General features: G+C 41.3%; 1 protein-coding gene across 1 annotated transcript in view; it reads right to left on the bottom strand.

Annotated features, from left to right (window-relative positions):
• Positions 1-933: 933 nt before the first annotated feature.
• The window catches only part of NAP1L1 (nucleosome assembly protein 1 like 1), a 45,306-nt gene continuing 24,420 nt past the window's right edge, over positions 934-21,819 (bottom strand). Inside the window, exons 5-15 of the mRNA XM_019543188.1 lie at positions 18,903-19,044; positions 17,794-17,874; positions 17,405-17,533; positions 16,802-16,873; positions 15,727-15,866; positions 13,740-13,885; positions 13,619-13,638; positions 12,899-13,021; positions 8,488-8,520; positions 8,150-8,200; positions 934-2,357 (exon numbers count right to left, since the gene is read on the bottom strand). Of these exons, the coding sequence (XP_019398733.1) occupies positions 2,322-2,357; positions 8,150-8,200; positions 8,488-8,520; positions 12,899-13,021; positions 13,619-13,638; positions 13,740-13,885; positions 15,727-15,866; positions 16,802-16,873; positions 17,405-17,533; positions 17,794-17,874; positions 18,903-19,044 (973 nt within the window). The 3' untranslated portion in view covers positions 934-2,321. The remainder of the gene's footprint in view (positions 2,358-8,149; positions 8,201-8,487; positions 8,521-12,898; positions 13,022-13,618; positions 13,639-13,739; positions 13,886-15,726; positions 15,867-16,801; positions 16,874-17,404; positions 17,534-17,793; positions 17,875-18,902; positions 19,045-21,819) is intronic.

Raw genomic sequence — 21,819 nt, 5'->3', positions numbered from 1 at the left:
TAATGTAAATCTCCTTTGAATTCTTTCCAATTGGTAATAACATTCCTAAAGTGTGGTGCCCAAACTGGATCCCATAGTGCAAACAAGGCCCCACCAGTCCTAACCAGTGAAAAATTATTTCCTGACTTGCATGCAACACTTAAAAACATCCTAGTATGGCACTTTTTTTTTTTTGTGCAACAAATATTACTTTTGATTCGTCTGCTAAAAGCCACCAGTACTTTTCTGGAATACTATAGCTAGCCAGCTTCACAACTTAATAAAGGGAAGTTGCCCACCTAATGCTTCCTTCAATTATGGACATGACCCACAGCTGGAGAAAAAATGGAGGGAAAGTGAAAAGAACGAGTCAACTTCTCCACTCTATGCCAAAAGTTTAATGTTTGTTACATACTGCCTTCCATAACAGCTAAACAAGAATACTTTGACTCACATAAAAATCAATATAAACACCAGAACTGTCATTTTTTATAAAATATTTTAAGCCCATAGTATTGGCATTTTTCAAATTTGCATTCCTAGATGTAGTATTTTGCTGTATTTGGGTCAGGTGGTGTAAGAATAAGTGAGGTTGTGATTCAATCCAGGAAATTCCTTATTCCTGAGTTCCTGGTCCCTGCTCCCCTGACTGTTCCATGTATTTAATATCAGACAATAACTAGACAAAAGCCAAAGATAGCCCTGAAAGCAGGAATCAGAAGCAAGTACCACCCCACCTCCTCAGCCAAGTACTCTCCAACCAAAGATATATTTCTTGCATTCTTCATGGCCCCATGCAGCATGTACCCTTCACTGCAAGGTGGCACAACTTCAGAGGGTGAGGGAAGAACAGCCCATCCAACCAGGTGTTTAGTGCGCTGGGTCATCTGGGAGGTGGGAACCCCCTCAGGCTAAGGAGGGTCTGAACCACTTTTTTTTTTTTTTTTTTTAAAAACTTTCTGGGCATGTGTCCTAAGCTATAAGCAGTTAATAACAAATGGGGGACAAAGCCTCTTCCTTCTGTAGCTGTGCTTTCAAAGCAAGCCAGCAAATCCTGATCACCTAGATGCCTACCCTCAGGAGAGTGCCCCCATGTCTGAAATGAAAGTGCTTGCCTACAGCTCTGACTGCGATACCTAAACATCAGAGAGGACCAGTGATTGAGACACCTTTGTCCTAGGAATTTCTGTACTGACTAGCTCTAGTCAGTTACCCATTCAGGATATTAGTTACTTTTGTTCCCACTCAGACATTTAATACTTCCCATGCACTGGATGGGGCGCCTAGACTCAGGTTCTGGATTCCAAATGATGGCTGAGATGCCTGAAGAATAGGGAATGTAGTGGCCAACTTGCAATACTTCAGTCCTTTACTGGATTTAGCTTCGTATCTGAAGCTGACATTTGTTTTCTTAAATGGCACACAGCGTCGACTGTAAGCCAGTGAGATAGCTGAAATTCATGTCCACTTATTATTCCTATTGCACTGACAACAAAATCATTGTGAATAGTCATGCTTAAGTGTTTAACAGTTTGCTTATAGGAAGTTATTTAAACGTGAATTTGTTGCTACTAAGAAGAATGAACTACAGCATGAAAGACATGTAAAAACATACACAGAGCATAATAAAAGAAGACTAGCTTCTGAAAATACTAGGTTTTATTCACACCCCAGTGGTAAACAATAACCTTAATATGATGACTAGTTTTTTTCTTTATTTCTTTTGTAGATCACTATGTCACATAAAATACAAAAACCCATAGCATAAACAAGCTGACAGTTCTGAATAGTTAATGTGGTCTTGTTGGGAAATAAAATGAATTATACTAGTCTTCTCAAGTAGTCAAATTCAGAATACATCATCTCCTAGTTAGTACAAGTCACCGCCATTTCTATAACAAAAAGTAATGAAGGCACAGCTAGTGCAAGCAGACTTAAACCCGTTCAAACTACTGGGCTGAAAATACTTTGGTTGGTTCTTCAGGAGAGGATTTTTTCCTAAACAAATATTGGTCTCAGTTAACAGTTCCAATAATCTTCACAGCTGCTGTCTAATAGCTACATGACAAGACTTCACAAGAACCAAACTATGTAGCAATGAATTAACATTCATGCTTTAGGGGTTTACTGCATTCTACATATTGGCAGAAAATTATACTATTAAAATACTAGGTAGAATGAACCTACATTTTAAACTGGTTCTTATGCATTTGATTTAATTTTTAACAAATTGTTTACTTAATTCTACCAAGAAGATACAAAACATAAGGCTGTAAGTAACTAATAGTTGTGTTTTAGGCTATTACAGTGCAGGTAATCCTCAAGGCCACATACACATTACTTCACTGCTGCTTGCATTCTGCTGGGTTTTGATCTTTCTGTTGAAGAGGGAAAAAGAAAATGTCAGTGTACACAGAGTAATTTTTCTAAAGCATCTATCAAAATCAGCAAGTATGTATTCGCCTGCAATATGAAAGCTCTAAGGAGCCTGTTTATACATAACAGGAATAAACAAAGGTGCATTCTACATACAATAATATTACTCAGAAACAAATAAATGCAGTATAACCAAGTTAATCATAGAAATTAGGACTGAAAAGGACATCAAGAGATCATCCAGTCCATCCCATTTCCTCAAGGCAGAATAAACTTTCCAAAAACTCTCTCTCTCAGATTTACTTAACCTGTTCTTAAAAGCCTCCGGTGACAGAAATTTCACAGCTTCTCTAGGTAATCTATTCCAGTGCTTAAAACTATCCTTATAGTTAGGTTTTTGTAATATCTAATCTAAATCCAACTTGCTGCAATTTAAGCTCATTATTTCTTGTCCTATCCCTAGTGAACATGAACATAACCAATCCTAAGAATCAGACCATGAGCTGGCATATGGCCTTTCCTGTACAGTTGTGTCTGCATAAAAAAAAGGAAAAGGATTAGCAGTATAGTTATGGTATGCAGATGAATGCAGCAAGGCATTACTATGAGAATGTGAACCTGCAACAGTAGGCGCTGAAATGAGACATCAGGTTCTAGTGATAAAGACATAGGTTCACACCCTTGTAGATAGCATGGCACCATGCGAAGAAGACTGTACTGTAAGACCCTTTTATTGCTTCTCTAATTGAAGCTCTTAATCACAATGGAAAAACTTGGTCTGGTACAATTGTTTACCCATATGCACCAAACACAGAATGTGGGGGTTGTTGGGACATTTGGACTGCTTCCCTGTTTATTCTATCAACTGCCTGACAGCACTCAGAAAAGATGCTATGCTGGAGGGGGACCAACAAAGGTGTTTGTCAATACTTTCTGAAAGTAACCAGAACACACTTCTTATAAGATTATATTGCTTAGCCAGCCAAGCAGGAGAAGAAGTGAACCTAAGCAATCATGAAGCAAATCCAAGAAGATGAGTAATCCCTTACAGTCAACCCAGCAATTGGCACTAACAATGAAGTTTAGTGTTACAACACAGAATTGATGAATGTAACATATACTGAGCTATTTTGCAATCCTGTAAGTGAAAAAGCTTCAAGGTAAACTGTAGGTGTTTTGGAAGGTTAAAGCAGAGGCATGAAGCCTTAGCAATAATCCAAATTGCTTTAACTGGACACAGCAAAAAGCCAGGAAACAATTACTTGCAATTGTGCATAATGAGATGGACTGAAGATATGTTTTGTCATGGGAAGCAAGTACAGCTATTGGCTCGATACCTACTTCATTGCCAGGCAGTGTCACTGTTTTGTTTGTTACAACACATCACTTGATATTACAACTTTTAAATCATCTACTATCTGCTGCTCTGCACCTATTTTCAAGCTTGCTCTGGATAACAGAAGTATTTATCCTATATTTTAAGAATATTATCTCCTTAAAGACAAGGGCATCGTTTATCTGCCCCACTTAGCGTCGGCACCACAATTCTCAAATTTAATGCCCAGCTCTCACCCTAATTCTGATCATTTCCATATGCATACAGAGATAGAGCTTGGTCTGGACAGGGCTGAGAGAAAGGGACTTTCATATCTATTTGAACACACTAATTCCTCTCTTCAGTTCCTAGTTACTTGGACTGAGCAACAGGATCTTGTTATCCTTCAATTTCCTCTGAAAGAGCTTTGGGGCTGCAGATGCCCTGGTAACAGCTAATATCCAGTCAGCATATAGGGATGAGCAAACAACCAGCCTAACTGCAGCAAGTAATTAAGCCCCATCTTGTCTCAACTGTTAAGTCAACATGATTATTTCTGTTGTGGCAAATACAAGCAGTTCAACAGGACAGCCACTATTTACTGTTGTGCTCCAGTATCAACTGCTTTTACTGCATGGGAAGGGAAGGGACAGGAAAGACTGGTTTGGATACAAGAGACCAGTGCAAATGGAAAGCTATTTAATTTTAGCTTCAAGAGCAAGCTTGAGCTTCCATGTTTTTAGTATGGAGCCCATTAAGGGCATCTGTAGCTGCAACCGAGATGTCCAACTGCAGCTTGGATAGACATACCTGAACTAGCTTTAACCTACTAGTGTAGGTACCAATAGAAGCGCAGCTACAGAAGAGCACTTCAGCCACAAAGTACTTCGCAGGGCCCCAGGCAACTCAACAAGCCTGGGCTGCCATGCTACATACACTATCAGTACTCATCCTGGAAGCAGAAAGTTAGCTTGGATGCATCTATACAAACTGCAATTACACCTCTGGATTACAGTGCAGACATACCCCTAAGGTTTACTACTGTTTTACAAAGATTAACAAGGCTCTCCTTGTTGGTTGAAAATAGCCAGTGAGGATTCTTTCTTCTTGGATACAACTCTTCTTACCCTTGCAACAGCAGTCCTGGCTACTGTGTAGAAACAGAAGCAATTTCTAAATGAAAGCCACTTTTAGCCATCATTTCTTTAACTTCTTTCTAAGTATGCTGTAATCGTAAGTCCATCCTTCCATCAAGTCTAGCACTGCTGGGCCAAGTCATTACCATATATACCTTCTTTATAGATGACAACATACATAACAGTATGACAACTTAAAAATATCTGATCTTATCCTAGCTTTCACTGGTAAGAAGCATGATGCATCTATATGACCCACTGATTTTTGCTATGTGGAGATCCCTTCATTTGTGGCCACTGAAACAGCACTACTTAAAAGTCTTCCACAGTGAAGGCTGGCAAAATCCTTCAAGTCAGTTTGCAAAGCAAGCAGCTGATACATTGCACATTGTTTAAAGGAAGTTTCTAGTACATAGGGGAAACTTACGGGCCTTTGTCACAAAAGTGTCTAGTACCTGCCTGCTTCACAGACAACATTGTCTTCTACCCCTGCATTTCACAGCCATTTTCCAGATAAAAGCAGAACTTTCAGAACTGTGGTGGACTCACGTTGGGTAAAACAGTAATCCAGGGTGCAATATAGCCTTGCATTTTAATAAATATGTTGGGAAATTAGAAAACAGTTTTCTGTAATACTTCTCCTGAAGCTAGTCTGAGAAGTTGACCCAGTTTCATATGAACAACAGAAATGCCACTGGTCATAGGGTAACTTACTGTACAACTGCCTATATCTGTAATAGGGATCTATCTGAGGGAAGCCACCAGAGCATACCTCAGTACCAGAGTTCAAGTGTTGTAACTTCACTAACAGCCGTGAATACAACCAAAGATCTACTTCAATGGCCTGAGTGCAAACTGCCTCACTGATCAAGTCAGCAAGTCAGATAATCTAAGAGATTCTCTAAAGGGTACATTTTGATAAGAGAAAAATAAATCTGCTACTACATTTCCGTCTGTGGTACTGACTCAGTAAGCAGTACTGATCAGCTTGACAATGGTTAGTCAACCCAAATCCTTAATGAAGTTTAAAGACATGCTTGTACTTCTAAGGCAGGAGTCCTGCTCCTAATTGATATATTATGATACCTGCATAAGAAGGTTTGTAATTCCTACCACGCATATCTAGGCAAACCAGAGAAGGTAGATACACCTGCCTGACCATGGGTCTCTTAAGGCCTGCAGGACACCCTGGAGCAGGTGCTTCTTGTGTGTGCCACAGGATAATAAACAAGGGCAATGCCTTTTAGTGTTGCCGTTCAGCAGGGCTGGGCGGCAGAGGTTCATGTTTTGACCTGTGTAATTCTTTTAAACCCTACAATATATTGCTGAGGAAGACAGGGAGATTGAATGAGTAGGGACCTACTAAAATCGCAATTTTGCAAAACTGAGAATTGCTTGCAAAATCAGTGTGGGGAAAAAGAAAGAAAAAAAACTCACAGAAAATAAAATGTCGGCCATCCCAGATGGAGCCAGAAGTCTTCATGGTGCTGTGGCAACCCCCTGGGCCAGGAAAAGGGGAGCTGCCTGATCAAAGGGCTGCCAGCAAGATGGTTGTCACCTCTGCCCCTTGCTGCTGACTGGCTGTGAATGCTGTCATGTGGCCCCACCTCTCCAATCAGCAGTGAGGGGCAGGGCTGTATGTCAGGCAGTGCTCATAGCTAGTAAGTAGTGAGGGGTGGGGCCACCATGGTAGGACCTGCCATGCTTCACCCACAAAATGGCTGCAAGGCCCCGAGATCTGCCTGCAAAAATTGGTGGGCACAACCGCAAATTCAGAAGGTCCCTAAGAATGGGGTTTGGGACCAGCTGTGGCCGGCCCCCTGCCTGCTGTGGACAGAAGAGCCAGGCTTGTGGTGGACATTGTTAATCACTCCATAACAGTAACCCTGTTGCATGGTCCAGTAATTAATATCAAGACCAAAAAAACAGCCCATAAGCAGGTTGTTTAGCCTAGTGACTTCCCTGAAGAGCTTCTCAGCCATTCCTCCCAAAGAAAATAGTTTAAGCCACAAAATAAAGAGAGACAAATAAAGCAAACAAAACCAAATCCTTATGCCCTGTCCCAGGAAAACCTCTTCAACTCTAACCCCCAGGACTGCACCCTGGTCCTACACAATAGCTAGCTGTTTTGCTCACAGCTGGTTTCCTTCCCTGTAACCTGTTTTTTTGTAGTTCACCCCTTTCTGCTTTTCCCCCTCTTGGTTTTAAGCTGCCAGTGGGACACTCCCTTACTAGCAAAATGCCCCCAACTGCAGAACCTTAACCAGATTCCCTTCTCAATACAGATATAAATATCACTTAAAAATATTTGTTTAACCTCTAGTTACACTGATTAAACAGATAATTGATAACACAGCAGCTCAGACAGCTGCTGCTGGGAGCGGGTTCTGGGGCCCTCTGATGGGAGGGGAGGAGGTGGCAGCAACCCCAGCTAGACAACACAGTCCACATAAAGCCCAGAGCTGAGAAGGAGGGAGCACCTGTGAAGGAACAGCCAATTGCTTAATAGATGAGCAGAGATCCTGGTTTTCTCTGATTAAAAAAATGCAAAATTTTCTGATTTAACACCCCCCCATCAATATTTTTCCTTGATTAAAACTGAATGCCACTATATCTATATCTCTCTATATAGAGAGATAGATGTAGATATAGTGGCATTTTGTTATAATCATGGAAAAAATGTTGATTTGGGTTGGGTTTTTAAAAAATCCAAAATCTTCTTATTAACAGACAAAACCAGCATCCCTGTTGATGAGTCATTAGACTGCCTGATACTTTCCTCTTTAAAATATTTATAGGCTATGGGTACTAGTCCCCCTTCACCCCTCCCTCCTGCCTTCTGGTTCCTGCGCATCTTCCCTTCCCTTGCCAAACTGAAACCTGCCTCACTAACCCGTTATCACTGGCTTATCAGCCAAACTATTAAAATCGCTTAACCTTCACATCCCTGTTTCTCAAGGAGACACACCAGCTAGTTACACAGCAACAAAAAATGTTACCGCAAACCAGCTTCCTCCACCACCTTCCCAACATGCTGTTGTGTAATCAGGATCGGACAAATTTTATCCTAGTTCTCAAAAAGGTCACCTGTTCTGCCGTTTATATGCAGCATAGCAGAACGTGCCATTTTTGAGACCTGAGATAAAAGTAAGCATATCCCAATCCTGCAATTATATTAACATTTGCCAGGGGCCCTAGAATGTCAAAGAACATGGACCCTATTCCTCACAGAGAACACTCAATCATAGTCTGAACTATAAGTGGCATGCTGCCTAGTCAAATAAAAAACAACACAAAACAAAAAACAACGTTTTAACAAAATTATTTCACTGATGCTGCTCACCTTCGGGTCATAATCTGGGTCATTTTCTTCATCTGCTTCTTCCTCCCCTTCCTAAAGAAGAGAAAGTTTCACATAAAAAAAATATTCTTGTTCAGATTAGTTAAATGGACTTCACAGGTTAACATTAATCTAACATTCAGAAGTTTGTCAGTATAGTAAAGATCTATTTCCATACAGCAAACTGCAAATCTTTTACCTACTATTGTTGGTATCTTTGTCTGCCCAAACTACTGTAGAAATTTACTTTAACGTAACTGCAAATAAGGTCTGCTGCTGTTGCCAGTGCAGTTCCGGTAAAGGTTAGGGTTTTTTTCCATATAGCCCATCTCATAACTTACCTCATCATCTGCCTCCTCACCCTCTTCATCATACTAAGAAAGAGGGGAAAAAAAGCATTTTTAGTACAGTGTTGTGAGCCATTTACAATATAACTGATTCTTCATCTATAACACACGGACAATAGATACTTTAATTTCAGAGCTAAATTTTGTAAGTAAGCTTGTGAAATACCTAGATACAATAGCGATTAGTGCCATGAAAATTCAGTACTTCCATCTCCGCTCCCAGTTTTGATGAGTGTTTAGTAAATAAGGCATGAGACCCAAATAACAAAGAAGGTCAAACGAAACACTGAACAGCTACTCATTAAGTAAGGGCTACCCATTCTGTGGATCGAATAAGGTAGGCTCTTATGGAAAAACAGTACAACCATATAGTTAAAATACATTATTAATGCATACACATGTATATGAGGATCTTCCTTAAGAGCACAGACAACTATAGTTGTATTTTCTCCTAATATTTTAGTACTATAATCCGCATCTTTAATACTATATTCTTATTTGAACAGAAGATCAGGTATCTATAGAAGGGATGTTCATTATAATGATCTTTCAGGGAGTGACAGTTTATTTTGTTGTAACAAGTTTTCTCTGCTTTCTCATTTTTGAGCACGAAGTGGTGTTCCAAAAAGGACTGCTTAGCAGAGATGGGCTCCACCTGATAAAAGTAAGGTGTTTTACATATATACTCAATAAGCTAGCAATAAAAGTTTTAAATTTTGTTTAATGGGGAGCAGAGATAAAAGCCTACAGGTTAAGTAGACAGTACAGGGTAGAAAAGGAACTAAGCAAAATTATATAGGGAGCCTTTATGTTCTCAGCAGGAGATAAGCAGGATAGTTAGCGAGCCATCCAAGATGTTTATATACTACTGCAAGAAACATGGGCAATAAGCAGGAAGAACTGGAAGTTCTAGTACAAAGAAGTATGGTGAAACTGGTATAAGATTTGGTGGGATAGTTCACATGACTGGAATATTATCATAAAAGGGCAAAACTCAGCCAAGACAGACAGGCAGGGGAAAAACGTGGTGGTGCTATGATCTAAAGTGCATGTGTATGTATGTGTGTGTGTGTGCGCACGCACGCGCGTGTGCATATATATATATATGAAGTATATCAAATGCATGTAAAATAAACATGGGTCTGTGCACGTGTGCGCAAACGCACACACAAAAATAACACCACCCCGTTTTCCACCTGCCTGTCTGATGCATGTGACATACATTTGTTTTGAGTTGTATTTTGAAGCAGGAGGCAAGCTTATTCAAAGTCTCCAAGATAAAAAGGAAAAACAGCAAGGATCACAAGGCATGTCTGCTAGTGACCAGCAAGCCAGCAGGAAATGGTGGGCAAGGTTTCCTTTCAAACAGTGAACTGAGGTGTCCAAACTGCAGGGCCCAAAAGGGGGATTTAATTACTGGTGGAAAGGTAGCAGGAGTGAGCTGGCAGTCCAGCAAGATCTTGAAGATCATTAAATATTTTTTTGGTGCAGATAATAAAGGAAAAGGCTTGACTTGCTGCCAGCAGGGGAATGGAGAGAGGGGGAGTGGTTCTTGATTAGCTGCTCAAGAACAGGGAGAAGTTGGTTGAGAATGGAAGGTGGATGGCAACCTAAGTGACAGTGACCATGGGCAGAGTGCAAGATCTTAAGGAAAGGAAGGAAGGAGAGCAGCAGAATATGACACTGGACTTCAGACAAGCAGATTTTAATCAGAACAGGAAACTAGTGGGGAGGATCCCCTGGGAGGCAGTTCTGAGGGTAGAAGTGCTCCAGGAGAGCTGACTGTGCCTGAAAGAGAACATATTAAAACACTTAAGAACTGGTAATTTCAGTGAAAGGAAAGAACAGAGATGCAGCAGAGACTGGCCTGGCTAAACTGTGCTCTAACAAGTGGAAACTCAAAAAATAAATTTTACAAAAAATGGAAGCTGTAAGATTCACTTTACAGTACTCAAGGAGTTGGCCGAGGTAACTGCAGAACCACTGGCTAGCCTCTTTGAGAACTTGTGGAAGTGAGGTGTAAACTCAGACAACTGGAAAACGGCAAATAATGTCCATCTTTAAGAAAAGGAAGGAGGAAGATCCAGGGAGTTACAGAGCAGTCAAGTCCAACCTCAATACTTGGAAAGATCATGGAGCAAGTCAACCAAAACTATTTCTAGGCACTTGAGAGTAACAAGGTGATAAGCAGGGATCTGAGTTTCCATTTCCTGCAGAAAAACCTGGATTTTCCCATTTGCAGCAGCAAACCATGAGTTTGCCCTCGCAGAGTGGCAGAGTTCCAGCCTGCAATGAATTGCTTGGGTCTAGCAATAACTAGGGGAGAGTGATTGGAGGCAGGAATGGGCTCTCCTCCTCCTCTGGGCTGGGACTTTGGCGGTACCTCCCTCTCTCTTTCAGGCATGGTGCTTGGAACGACAGCAGTGCAGGTGCCTGACAGTGTAGGGACCAGCAGGCCTGGGGTGCGGTGGGCTGTGCTCCCCATGGGAGCTGTTGCTGCTGGCACTGTACACACGCACACACACAGCAGGCAATACAGGCAGGGTGGTGGGAGCATTCCTGGCAGTTGCATGCAGGTAAGTCTATGGAACAGGGTTTGAAGGGTGAGGGGATGGAGGGGGGCAGGGGATAGCACATGACTGGGTGCAGAGCAGCAGCAGTGCGGGCTAGTAGTTGGTGGCCGCATCCACTGCATGCAAGGTTCCCTCACCCCTTGCATCCAAACTGGCCAGGCAGTGCTGGCCCTGTCCACTCCATCCCCGCCTGTCTGTGTGTACCCCCAAGGCATTCCCAAGTACCCCCAGAAGTACACATATGCCCAAATGATAACCCCTCCACTATACCACTGTTTGTTTTGTTTTTGCAGCAATAGCACACTGCTGATTCATGTTCAACTGGTAGTCTCCTAAAACCACTGGGTCCTTTTCTGCAGTACTAAAGCCTAACAAATCGTTCTCCTATCTATATTAGGTTAGATGAACACCTTGCTGGGGTTGTTTGACCCCAGTGCTCTTTCCTGTCATGGCAGGGGGTCGGACTAGATGATCTGCTCAGGTCCCTTCTGACCCTAGAAACTATGCAACTATATTTGCACCTTTGAGTTGTCCACTCTAAGTGCAAGATTTCACACTTAATCAATTTCATTCTGTGAATTTTGGACCATTTTTCTAGTTTATCATGGGAAAGGTGCTATTCCAAGCAGTAATTTTTGCACTGTTTCACTCCCTGAGCTCTTCCATTGCATCTTCCTCCTGCCCTCCTCTATTCTCATGTGAAAGATGCATTACAGCTACTGGTGGAAGGGAAAGAAAAAAGGAGAAATGACTGATACTTTTTTTTTTTTTTTGCTTAGTAAAAAAAATTTACCAAGAATCTAGCACTATTGCTACAGAGGGGCAAGGATTGCTTCCCACCCCCCTGCAGCTCAGGGCTGCCTGGCCCAGCAGCAGTTCATTTCTGGCTGCCAGGCAGCTTCACTGAAAGTAGGATTGGGCGCCTTGCTGCTTCTGCCTTCACCAGGTGCCTACAGGATGCTTGGTGCTGCCCAGGAAGGGGCTGGCTTGCCCCAGGGGTAGCGCAAGGTGTCAGGCAGCAGCAAGGGGGAGGCTGGCGGTGGTCCTGCCTGACACCCGTAGCCTCCCCCTCTCCTGCCCGATACCCATAGCCTCCCTCCCTGCCCCTGGGGCAGACCAACACCTTCCTGGGCAGCACCAGGTGTCTTACCAGCTCGAACCTTCCAGCACATTTATTTCACAAGCAACTTTGTTTAAAATATGGAGAGCAAAGGATATTGGGAGTTTTTGCATATATCAAATGAGCTACCATCTGGATTTAGACTGAAAGATTAATTCACTGATAAGAAAGATTTCATTGCAACAAAACTACTTTCTATCATCAAGAACTGGTAAAAGGCATTTGCTGTTACTATGAATAATTCTTTACAAGTTTTGTTCTAATGAGATTCCTCTGTACTGTTTACTACATTCCAGTAGTGGCTGGAATTATTTTGCATTGATATTTCCTTAAAAATAGACTTTATGATGACCTGATAATACCTTCAAGTGCTAACTTTTTACGTAGACAATTAAAACAGATCTATTAGCATGACTGAATCCATACATTGTTCTACCAGCATTTTCTGCAAGATTGTTCTAGCAAAACAGATAACATCTATCTCCCTCCCAATACTCCTAAATGGCTAGGTGAAGCCCTGGACTGTTCTAAGCCCTTGGATTGTGCAGCTTGGGGAGAACCTGCACAGAGCTGAAGATATCACTGGAGATAATATTTAAACATTGAGGAGTTAGACACAAGAGGTGCCTTAAAAACCGTAACATACTAATCAATCAATTTTAACAAAACACCATTGTTCAAGAATGTTTGGACAGCTGGAAGTATTACTCACATCATCATCATCATCTTCAATAGCTTCTCCTGTGAAGTACAATACTGATCGTGGGACTATGCGCTCACGTAAAAAGTGACCAATTTCAAAATCTGCAGCAAGGATTGCCTCAGCATCATCATCCTGTATAAAAGACAACAGTACTTCAGAAACAGTAAATTCAATAATACTTTTAGAACTCTAAATACAAGTCAACATAGTACTCTCATGTTTGATACCAGTCATAGGCTGGGACTACCAGTTCTTAATTCAGAACCATCAAGTTATTCAAAGTTTAGAAGAATAAACTGCAATTGCTTTGTGAAACTCAGAAAACACTGAACAGACTAAAGCTTCCAAAGGAGAATTCTCCTCTCACTGGCTATGGTATCACTTCCGGAAAGTAAAAAAACGTGCTATATCAGGGGGTCAGCAACATATAGCCCGCGGGCCAGATCTACCCTGCCAAATGACTTAATCCAGCCTGCAAAATCAGGACATTGGCAGCAATTCAGCAGCTGGGTCACAAGTAACAAGGCTGCCACTAGATCAAACTCCTTTAATTCTGTCCACTTCTCCTAAAAGTTTGTCCATCCTGTGTCAAGTAATATTACAGATATGTAACAACCTGATAAAGCAGTTTAATACCTTTTCAAACTATCACTTACAGTACTCACAGTCATTTTCAAGATTTATTGTATGCTGAAGGAACCCCCTCCCACACCCCCATCCCCAACTTACCAGGTCTCCACTTTCAGGAACTGTAAAGGAAGAGGAAAAGAAGTGATTAAAAAAACCCAAACAAACCAAAAACAGATGCCACATTTGAAATTAAGGGGAAGCAAATCCAGATACAATTTACCTTCGGGGGGGCTAAAGAAATTGAAGAAAGAGTCATTTGACACAGTTTTTGTCACTGTTCTAACTGTTCCACGTCCCTTGTGTTTCTGCTTCTTTTTAATGGTTTTTAAAGTAACATTCTTTCCTTTTTTCCAGTCTATTTGGCATCTGCAGAAAATAAGGGGGGGAAAAAACTGAGCTTCAAGTAATGCATTTACAATTTTATTTATTCTGCTTGCTAAGACAACCACTATTTTAAACATATAGTTAATATAAACAAGTATAGCAAATTTAATGGATTTTAAAGGTTATTTTGATTATCATCATAAATTTGGAGCCAGAATATTGCAGATTAATGTTACCAATGTCACTCAGTCTACTCCAAAAATTGTCCCCGCCTACAAAAAGTTAACAAGACAAGGAGGAAAAAAAGTTACAAAATAAAAAAAAAGAAGCTAGAATAAGGAAACCTAAAATTTTGCCAACACAAACAGGTTTCTGAGGTTCCTTCATATACTGTTTGATTTTTGAGCTTCAGGTTGTATAAATCAATATCAATTTTAGTTTAATCCAAGGATTACACATTCAACATTATTCTTCTGCTCAGCATTCTACAAGACTTCAGATAACTCTCACGACACAAAGTTCTCTTCAAACAGTACACTAAACCAGGTGACATTTTTCTTTCATGAATCATTCAGATGCTGCATGAACAATATACTTTTTCCCCCAAGGTCTGAAGAGACAATTTAGCTAGTATATGCATAAGAGTTTTTCAACCATACAGACCATGGGGGATGGGAGAGGGTGGAGGGAGGAGAATATTTGGGACATGACCTAAAAGTTATGGTTTGAGGAGTCTCAATTTAACAAGTTGCAGGATTTCTTCTTTACCAGAGTATTTAATCTAGAAGATTAATTTGGAAAAATGCCACAAAGATAGGACTCAAATCAAATATTATAAACATGACCTCAAAATTAATCAAAAACAATGGATCAAGTTTCCAAAATTAAACCTGATTTCAGAGGGAAGTTGCCTAAATCTTTCAAGTGATTTAAAAAGTTCAACCTACATGTCTTGTTAATAGGGGTGTGCAGATAGAGATTTTTGGGGCCGGTATTGACAGCTGATATTTAAGGAGGCATACTGGCCAATACCAGTCCAGCTGGTAAGTTCAGTATGCTGAAAGGCAAGGGGGGAAGTAAGGGCATGGGGAGGAGGGGCAGATGAATGACCCCCCCATGGTTAGGGAAGTACCAGGGGCACAGCTCGTGGGAAGGGGAGGGGAAGCAGCTTCCACCACTGCTTGCACCCTGGGAAGGCACAGATAGTGGGGGGTGGCAGGACACATGCATGCCCTGCCTCCACTCACACCAGAAAGAGCCAGGGTTGTTCTAGGCAGCTGGCAGCAGCTGCACTGGGAGCGGAGCGGAGCAGCAGCGAAATTTGGGGTGGATGCAGCATCCTCCCAGTGCTGCTGGCGCCTGCGCCAAGCCCAGCCACCACTGAGAAGACCACCATGCAGCCCTGATTGCAGCCTGTCCCACTCCACACAGATCAGGGGCACTCCCCTCCCCGCTCCCATGCCCTCCAGGGGTGCAAGCAGTGGTGGGAGATGCTTCCCCCACCACGAGCCATGACAACAGCTCCCCTGCCCCATTTGGGCAGTGCCTGCCTCTGCCTCCTCCCTCACCACAAAGGAAGTTGACCCCCCCATCCCTTCCACCACACTGGACTTACCAGCTGAAGGCAGTTCTCCATGCTGCCGGCTGTGCTCCTCTGCCTGAGTGCAGCTTGGACATTTATCGGCCCCATTGGGCCGATATCCAATACAACCAGTTTTGTGTATATCAGTACCAATCCAATACTGGATCAATGTATCAGTGCACCTCTACTTGTAAAGGCAGGAAAATAGCAGAAAGCCTACAATTTCATAATGCTCATATTTAGGCACTCAAAGCATTGTAGGAAATAGAACTATTAATTACAGTTCTGTATTAATACTTACCCTGTACAACCCATAATTTCTGGTCCATCAAAGGAGAAGGGATCAGAATCATCTGGCTCTGATCGCATTCTATACATTTTTGTCAACACTTCATTTGTGAAGTAGTCATTTGGTTCAAAGTGAAATTCTAATGTAAAACTCTAAGAGAATCGCAGAAAAATACTGCCATTAGCAATAAAACAACATTTACATCTTTTAACTTCAGTCATTATGAAAGAAAACCTAATATCCAAGGAGTTGATGTTATATTACAGAATGTCTTTTTAGCTTTTCACCCATCTGTAAAGTGCTAGAACAATTTACATCTTAAAAACTACAGCAAGTTTACTTTTTCTTAACCTGATATTGGCATTTAGAATCATCAGGAAGATCAAAGCTATACTTTCAACTACCAATATACTGCTTGTGATAGCATCTGAAGTTAAATCAACTGGCGAGCAGTAGTCTTTGTGCTAAGCCTATGGACTACTGTAGAAATAATCAAGATCATTTCACTCAGCACACCGTGTCATTTCTTGCAAATCAATTATATTCAAATGATTTTGAGCACTTTGGTCTTAGAAATCAGTACAAGTTTAGAATTTGGTCTTAGAAACCAGCACAGCTGGCTAAGGCTGGTTTCATATCTGTCTGATTACAGAATCACAGAAAAGTAGGGCTGGAAGAGACCACTTGCTCAAGGCATGATCATTCCTATCGAAACTATACAATATAAGCATTAGTCTAATCGAATCTTAAAACTACACAAAGAACCCTGTCACAAAACTGCCAAGCACAATGTCCCAAAACACCAGAAACAGTAATCTGCCACAGGTAAATCAGGGGGATGAGGGCATTGTCCATATCCCACTGATGCAAGGACAGGACTGGTTGTTAGACTGAAATACTGCAAGGGTTGTTATTCCTTTATATTGTACTGTAGTAACAGAATACTAGTATTATTTTGTTAAAAGACTGACTTCAGAGGAGTTCAATCAAATATTTTATACCTAAATTAAGAACCTTATTTTGGTGTCCGAATGTATTTTTCTCAATTACCATATAGAATTAGAAGCGTCAAACACGTTAAACTTACCATAGGCTGACCAGCTTCTGAGAATTTCACTTTGATATCTTTTAAATGTTTCAGGATAGGCTCATCATGTTCCTTTGAACACAAAAACGTTAATCAATATAAAACAAAGATTTCTCAGCGTTGACTAAAATCAGTTACAAAAATTATAAAAGTGCAAAGGCATACTGACATGGTCTTGCATCAGACAAGAACAAACTTGTGATAAGCATCTTACATAAATGAATGACCAGCAGAGGGCAACAGCAGCAACAGTACAGAATTTCAAAAGTAATTTAAATTGTAATGCAAACCTCAGTCTTATTTAAGTATAATAACTATATAGTTACATCTGATAAGCAAGTAATCACTGAATGATTGCACCTATGTGTGTACAATACAACTGGCAACTAAAAGAGTAGGATGTGTCAGATGCAATAAGAAAGAACATAGCAAAAAATACTGGTTTAAAAAAATGTCAACTGAAGTACCAAAAATCGGACCAAAAGTTACTTTATCTATCAACAATAGTATCAAATCTGGTCACTTTCCATAAATTTTTTAGGGGAACACAGTTATCTTTAGCTTCACAGTTTAAAATCTGTAGTCCTAAATATCTCCATTTACCTGAACCATATCACTGAGCAAGTCAACATTCTTAAATACAGTCAACCAAAATTCAGGAATTCCTTTAGGGTCTTCTTTTTCTTCATCTTTTTTCTCTTCTTCAAGCTTTGCCTTTTCTTTCATTTCATCCTTCAAAATAAAAAAAAAGTTAAGCTTTCAAAGATTTAAAAATTAATATGCCCCAGTGATTAGATATTCAGCTAACACAGACATGCTAAACACATAGGCTGCTAAGTCAGCATGTACCCTACCTAAGCTCACAGCTATTCTTTAGAGATTCAAAGAACTGCAAATGAGAATTATATTGTTCGCATTTTGGTTTTACTACCCTACCAGCTCCTATTTAGTGGTAATTCCTGAAAAAAGCAAGCAATTTCTTAGATACTCACTGAAATTTCTTCTTCAACATCTGCTTTCCATTCACATTCTTCCTCTGTAGGCTCGTAAATTGCATTGATGATTTCACTTCGCTAGAAAGTTAAACCAGAAAACCTTTCAGGTTTACTTAAACTATGCAGTCTATAATATCCACATTAAAAAAAAAAAAAAACACTCCTCATGCTAAAAGTTCTTTGTAAGGGTACAAGCACCTCACCTGCTTACATCTTTATCCTTCACTTGTGGATGGTTTTACTAGCTTCATTTATTTCTTTCTATAGCATCCAAAAGCAAGGGGCTTTCTACCTCTTCTGACATCTGTCTACAGCATACTGGATGGGACCCAAGACAGTGGAAAATTTAGGCCACAATCTGGTAGACAGGCAACTCCTTAATCACGCTAACTCCAGTGCAGTTGTCTATGTGGACAGGTGTAAGCCAACCTGGACTAGTATGGGTTTAACGTACTTTTGAGCATTGACATGCAACACTGATATACCGTATTTTCTCATGTACCAAATGCCCCTAAATAAGACATGCACCTTGTTTTTGGGAAGACAAAATGAAGAAAAAGATTTTGCTGGACTACATAGATTTTGCTGGACTACATACAAAGATTTTGCTGGATTTTATGACTACATAAAGCAGGGACAGATCATAACCTTCAGATAACTCACTCTCCCTTTTCTGTTTGGCTGCTGCTGAAGACTGGTCTCCATGAGAGACTCAACTATTTTGAAAAGAATTAAAGTTTCCAAGACTGTGAAATAGGAGGAGACACACCAAGAACAGCTAGCAGACAGCAAATTTAGTGGAATATCAAGTCCAGTGAAAAGGGGAGTTGATCTTTAACACCTGTGGAGTGAAGAAAAATCAAGTCAAATGATTCTCTCAGTTTCCTGAATAGTGACACCACTGCTGCTGCATGGTGGAGCAGGAATCCAATCAGGATACTTCTATTCTAGGCAGAAAATCAGCTTCCCTCCTTAAGACACACTTCCCAATTTTGGGAAGCTGATTTTTGTGGAAAAGGTATGTGATATGTGACTATCCATGATATATTCCCTTGGAATCTTTTCTTTGACATTTCAGTTAAATCCAAATGGCATTAAGTTATTACCTTATCAAATAAGGGTTGATAGAGAGCAGCGTATTTTCTTTCCAGTTCATGAACTTCTTCATAAAACTTTGCTTCAATCTGCGCACACTTAACTTGAAGATTCTTGAGAGCATTCACCCGTCTCTTAACTACTTTGGGCAAGCTGAAAATTTCAGTTATGCAAAATTATTATTACCATTTATCAATTAATTTCATAAGAAAACCACCAAAACAAAAGCACATACTGACTCATCAACTGCATCCTCACTAGCCAACTTCTATCAAATAGTTATGTTGCATTTACTACTTTTCATACTTCAAGCTATGAAAGCAGAACATGACCCGCTCTATCCCATGCTGAATCAAAATGTTAGTGCAGGCTCTTATGAGGTTTCATTAAGGTTAGGGAGAAAGTATTCCAAAAGAGAGGGTGGTAGGCAGTTTTATTGCACAAGTTCTTGACTTAAGTCAGAATCGATAATGCAAGACTGCTTTCTTAACAGGACACATTAACTGAACTCAAATTAAATTAATGCTCCTTTGACTCACTTGACTGTCAGGGTACTGACTTTCTTGTGCAAAGTTGGGTCAAACGATCAAGATGACAAGGTAAATTCTTAAGCTTCCTTAGGAAAAGCCAAGCAACTTCAGCATGCGTGTCTAGTTTTTAGCCAAGAAGCCAAGTTAAAAGCCAAGTTAAAAGCCAAGAAGCTATTACGTAGGATTTCCGTAACTGAAAAGGATTGGTTTGTCAAGGAAAACAAATTATTTTATAAACACGCTGAAAATTGTTTAAGTAACCCTGACTATAGAATAGACTAGTGGTTCTCAACCTTTTAAGGCTCAAGCCACCGCTGCAAACTTGAGGCAACCCTTGGAAAATGCCAACTCTTAGTTTTCACTTTTTTTTGACTACAGAAAATACAGACTAGTATTTCTGCTGTAAAGAACACATACAGACCACAACAGGCCAGAATGTTTCAAAAACTACAGATTCCTATTCAAAATCTCTGGATTAATCTTGTTAATCTTGTTAGGTCTGCATACCTAACAGGGTGCCACGGCACCTTGGTTGAGAATCACTGAAATAGACTAAACAGTTGCAACCCCCTGAGCTGCTATTCTTACTTGTCACTACAACTTAGATATAAAGCAAGTACTAGTTTGTTACAAAGACTAAGACACAGATCCTCAGATACATAGTGCAGTCTGCAGGTGCAGTGGGCTGCATATATAGCTTACATTCCAAATCCTGGACCAACAGTGAGCTGGTCCAGTTCTGCAGAGTAAGACTGCAGCTATCTGATTAATGTTACACTGGATTACCTATATTAGTTATTGTGAACCTATTCAGCAGGCTATATGAAAAACCCAGCCTACCCTGATAGGTGACAAAATATATAAGAACTTCTAAGTATCACAGGATTTTTAGACCAATTGTTTTCAACCTTTTTCATTTGCAGATCCCTAAAAAAAAAAAAGTGAAAGGAGGTGCTGGACCCTCTGAATGGTAAGCGTAGGTATTCACATACTTTTCAACTGATCACAGTCATCTTTTGCAGATCCCTTAGACCAGGGCCAGGCAATTATTTTGGGCAGAGGGCCACTTACCGAGTTTTGGCAAGCTGTGGAGGGCTGCATGAGTAGCCCCACTCCTTGACAGGTGCTCCGCCCCTGGTTGCCATCTTGGAACTGGAAGTCCCACCCCTATACTCTGACCCTTGCTACCAGAAGTCCCTCCCTTTGCCCCTAGAAGTACTCCTAGATGGCCCCCGGGTTCCTGGCAGCCACAGGAGCCTCTGGAATGCAAAAGCATCCATGGGCCTAATCCTGCTCCTGGCAGAGCCTCCCTGCCCATCCTAGGGCTGGGGGGGAAAGCTACTGTCAGGCCCCTGGTATGCAGTCCCACCTGGGGGCCGGGGCCTAGTCCTCCCCCCCCCCCGACATAGCACCACACCCTGGGGCTGGTTGTGGGGAGAGCCAGCCAGGCCCTTGCTGCCGCAAGCCTCGTGGCAGCATTACATCCTGCACCTGAGGCTTGGGGCAGAATTGCCCGGCTGCCACCCCCTGCACAAATAGACCTGGTGAGTGCTGGTGTCTTGGCGGGGGAAAGCCAGGCCCCATTCCCCTGCAGGGGCCTGCCGGCAGCTCGCCCCCCCAGTCCTGGCACAGGCAGGGAGCACCAGGAGCAGAAGCATGGCTGCTTTTCTGCTCTGGAAGCTCCTGCTGTCACAAGGAGCACAGGGGCCCCAGGAAAGCTCCTGGCTGTCTCAGAGGGCAGCATGGGGGGCTGCTCAAGGCCGCTGGGGGTGGCACGACCAGGCCAAGGGAGGCAGCACAGAATTTCTGACAGGAGCCAGGGGCAGATAAATATTAATATTTAAAAAAAATGTTAGGGGCCCCACAGAACAGACAGAATGGCGTAGCAGGCCAGATCCAGCCCATGGGTGGTATTTTGCCCACCCCGCCTTAGACAGTCTGCAGATTCCAGGGTCCGTGGACCACAAGTTGAAAACTAATGGGTTAGACTAATGATACTCCCAGGGCCAGTTTGGTGACTTATGTTTATGTTCCAATGGCAGTGAAGCACAGAAGCAGCTTGTTATATTCTCAAATCTAAGATCAAGTATTCTACATAAACCTAATATAAAAATGCAAAATATACTTCATAAGGTCTCAGGATAACGTAATATGCACAACTTGAAATTAACAGTAGAGCCAATATTTACACCCTGAAAGTCCAAATTAAATACAACTCTCTCATCTATGACTACTGATACTGTGCTATAAAACCTTTCACATTTTGTTCTTGTGCAAGTATAAATGGCTAAAAAACGATAAACAATAAAGTCACAGTCCTTTCACTGCCTCTCTGTAAGTAAAAAAAAAAAAAAAAAAGCAAGATATTTTTTAAAATATCTGATGCATTTTCACAAAG

Source organism: Crocodylus porosus, unplaced genomic scaffold (assembly GCF_001723895.1).
Source record: "Crocodylus porosus isolate Cpor-Errol unplaced genomic scaffold, CroPor_comp1, whole genome shotgun sequence".
Taxonomy (NCBI): domain Eukaryota; kingdom Metazoa; phylum Chordata; order Crocodylia; family Crocodylidae; genus Crocodylus; species Crocodylus porosus.
Note: the sequence above shows the minus strand (reverse complement) of the source record. Positions and strands in the feature narration are given on the sequence as shown.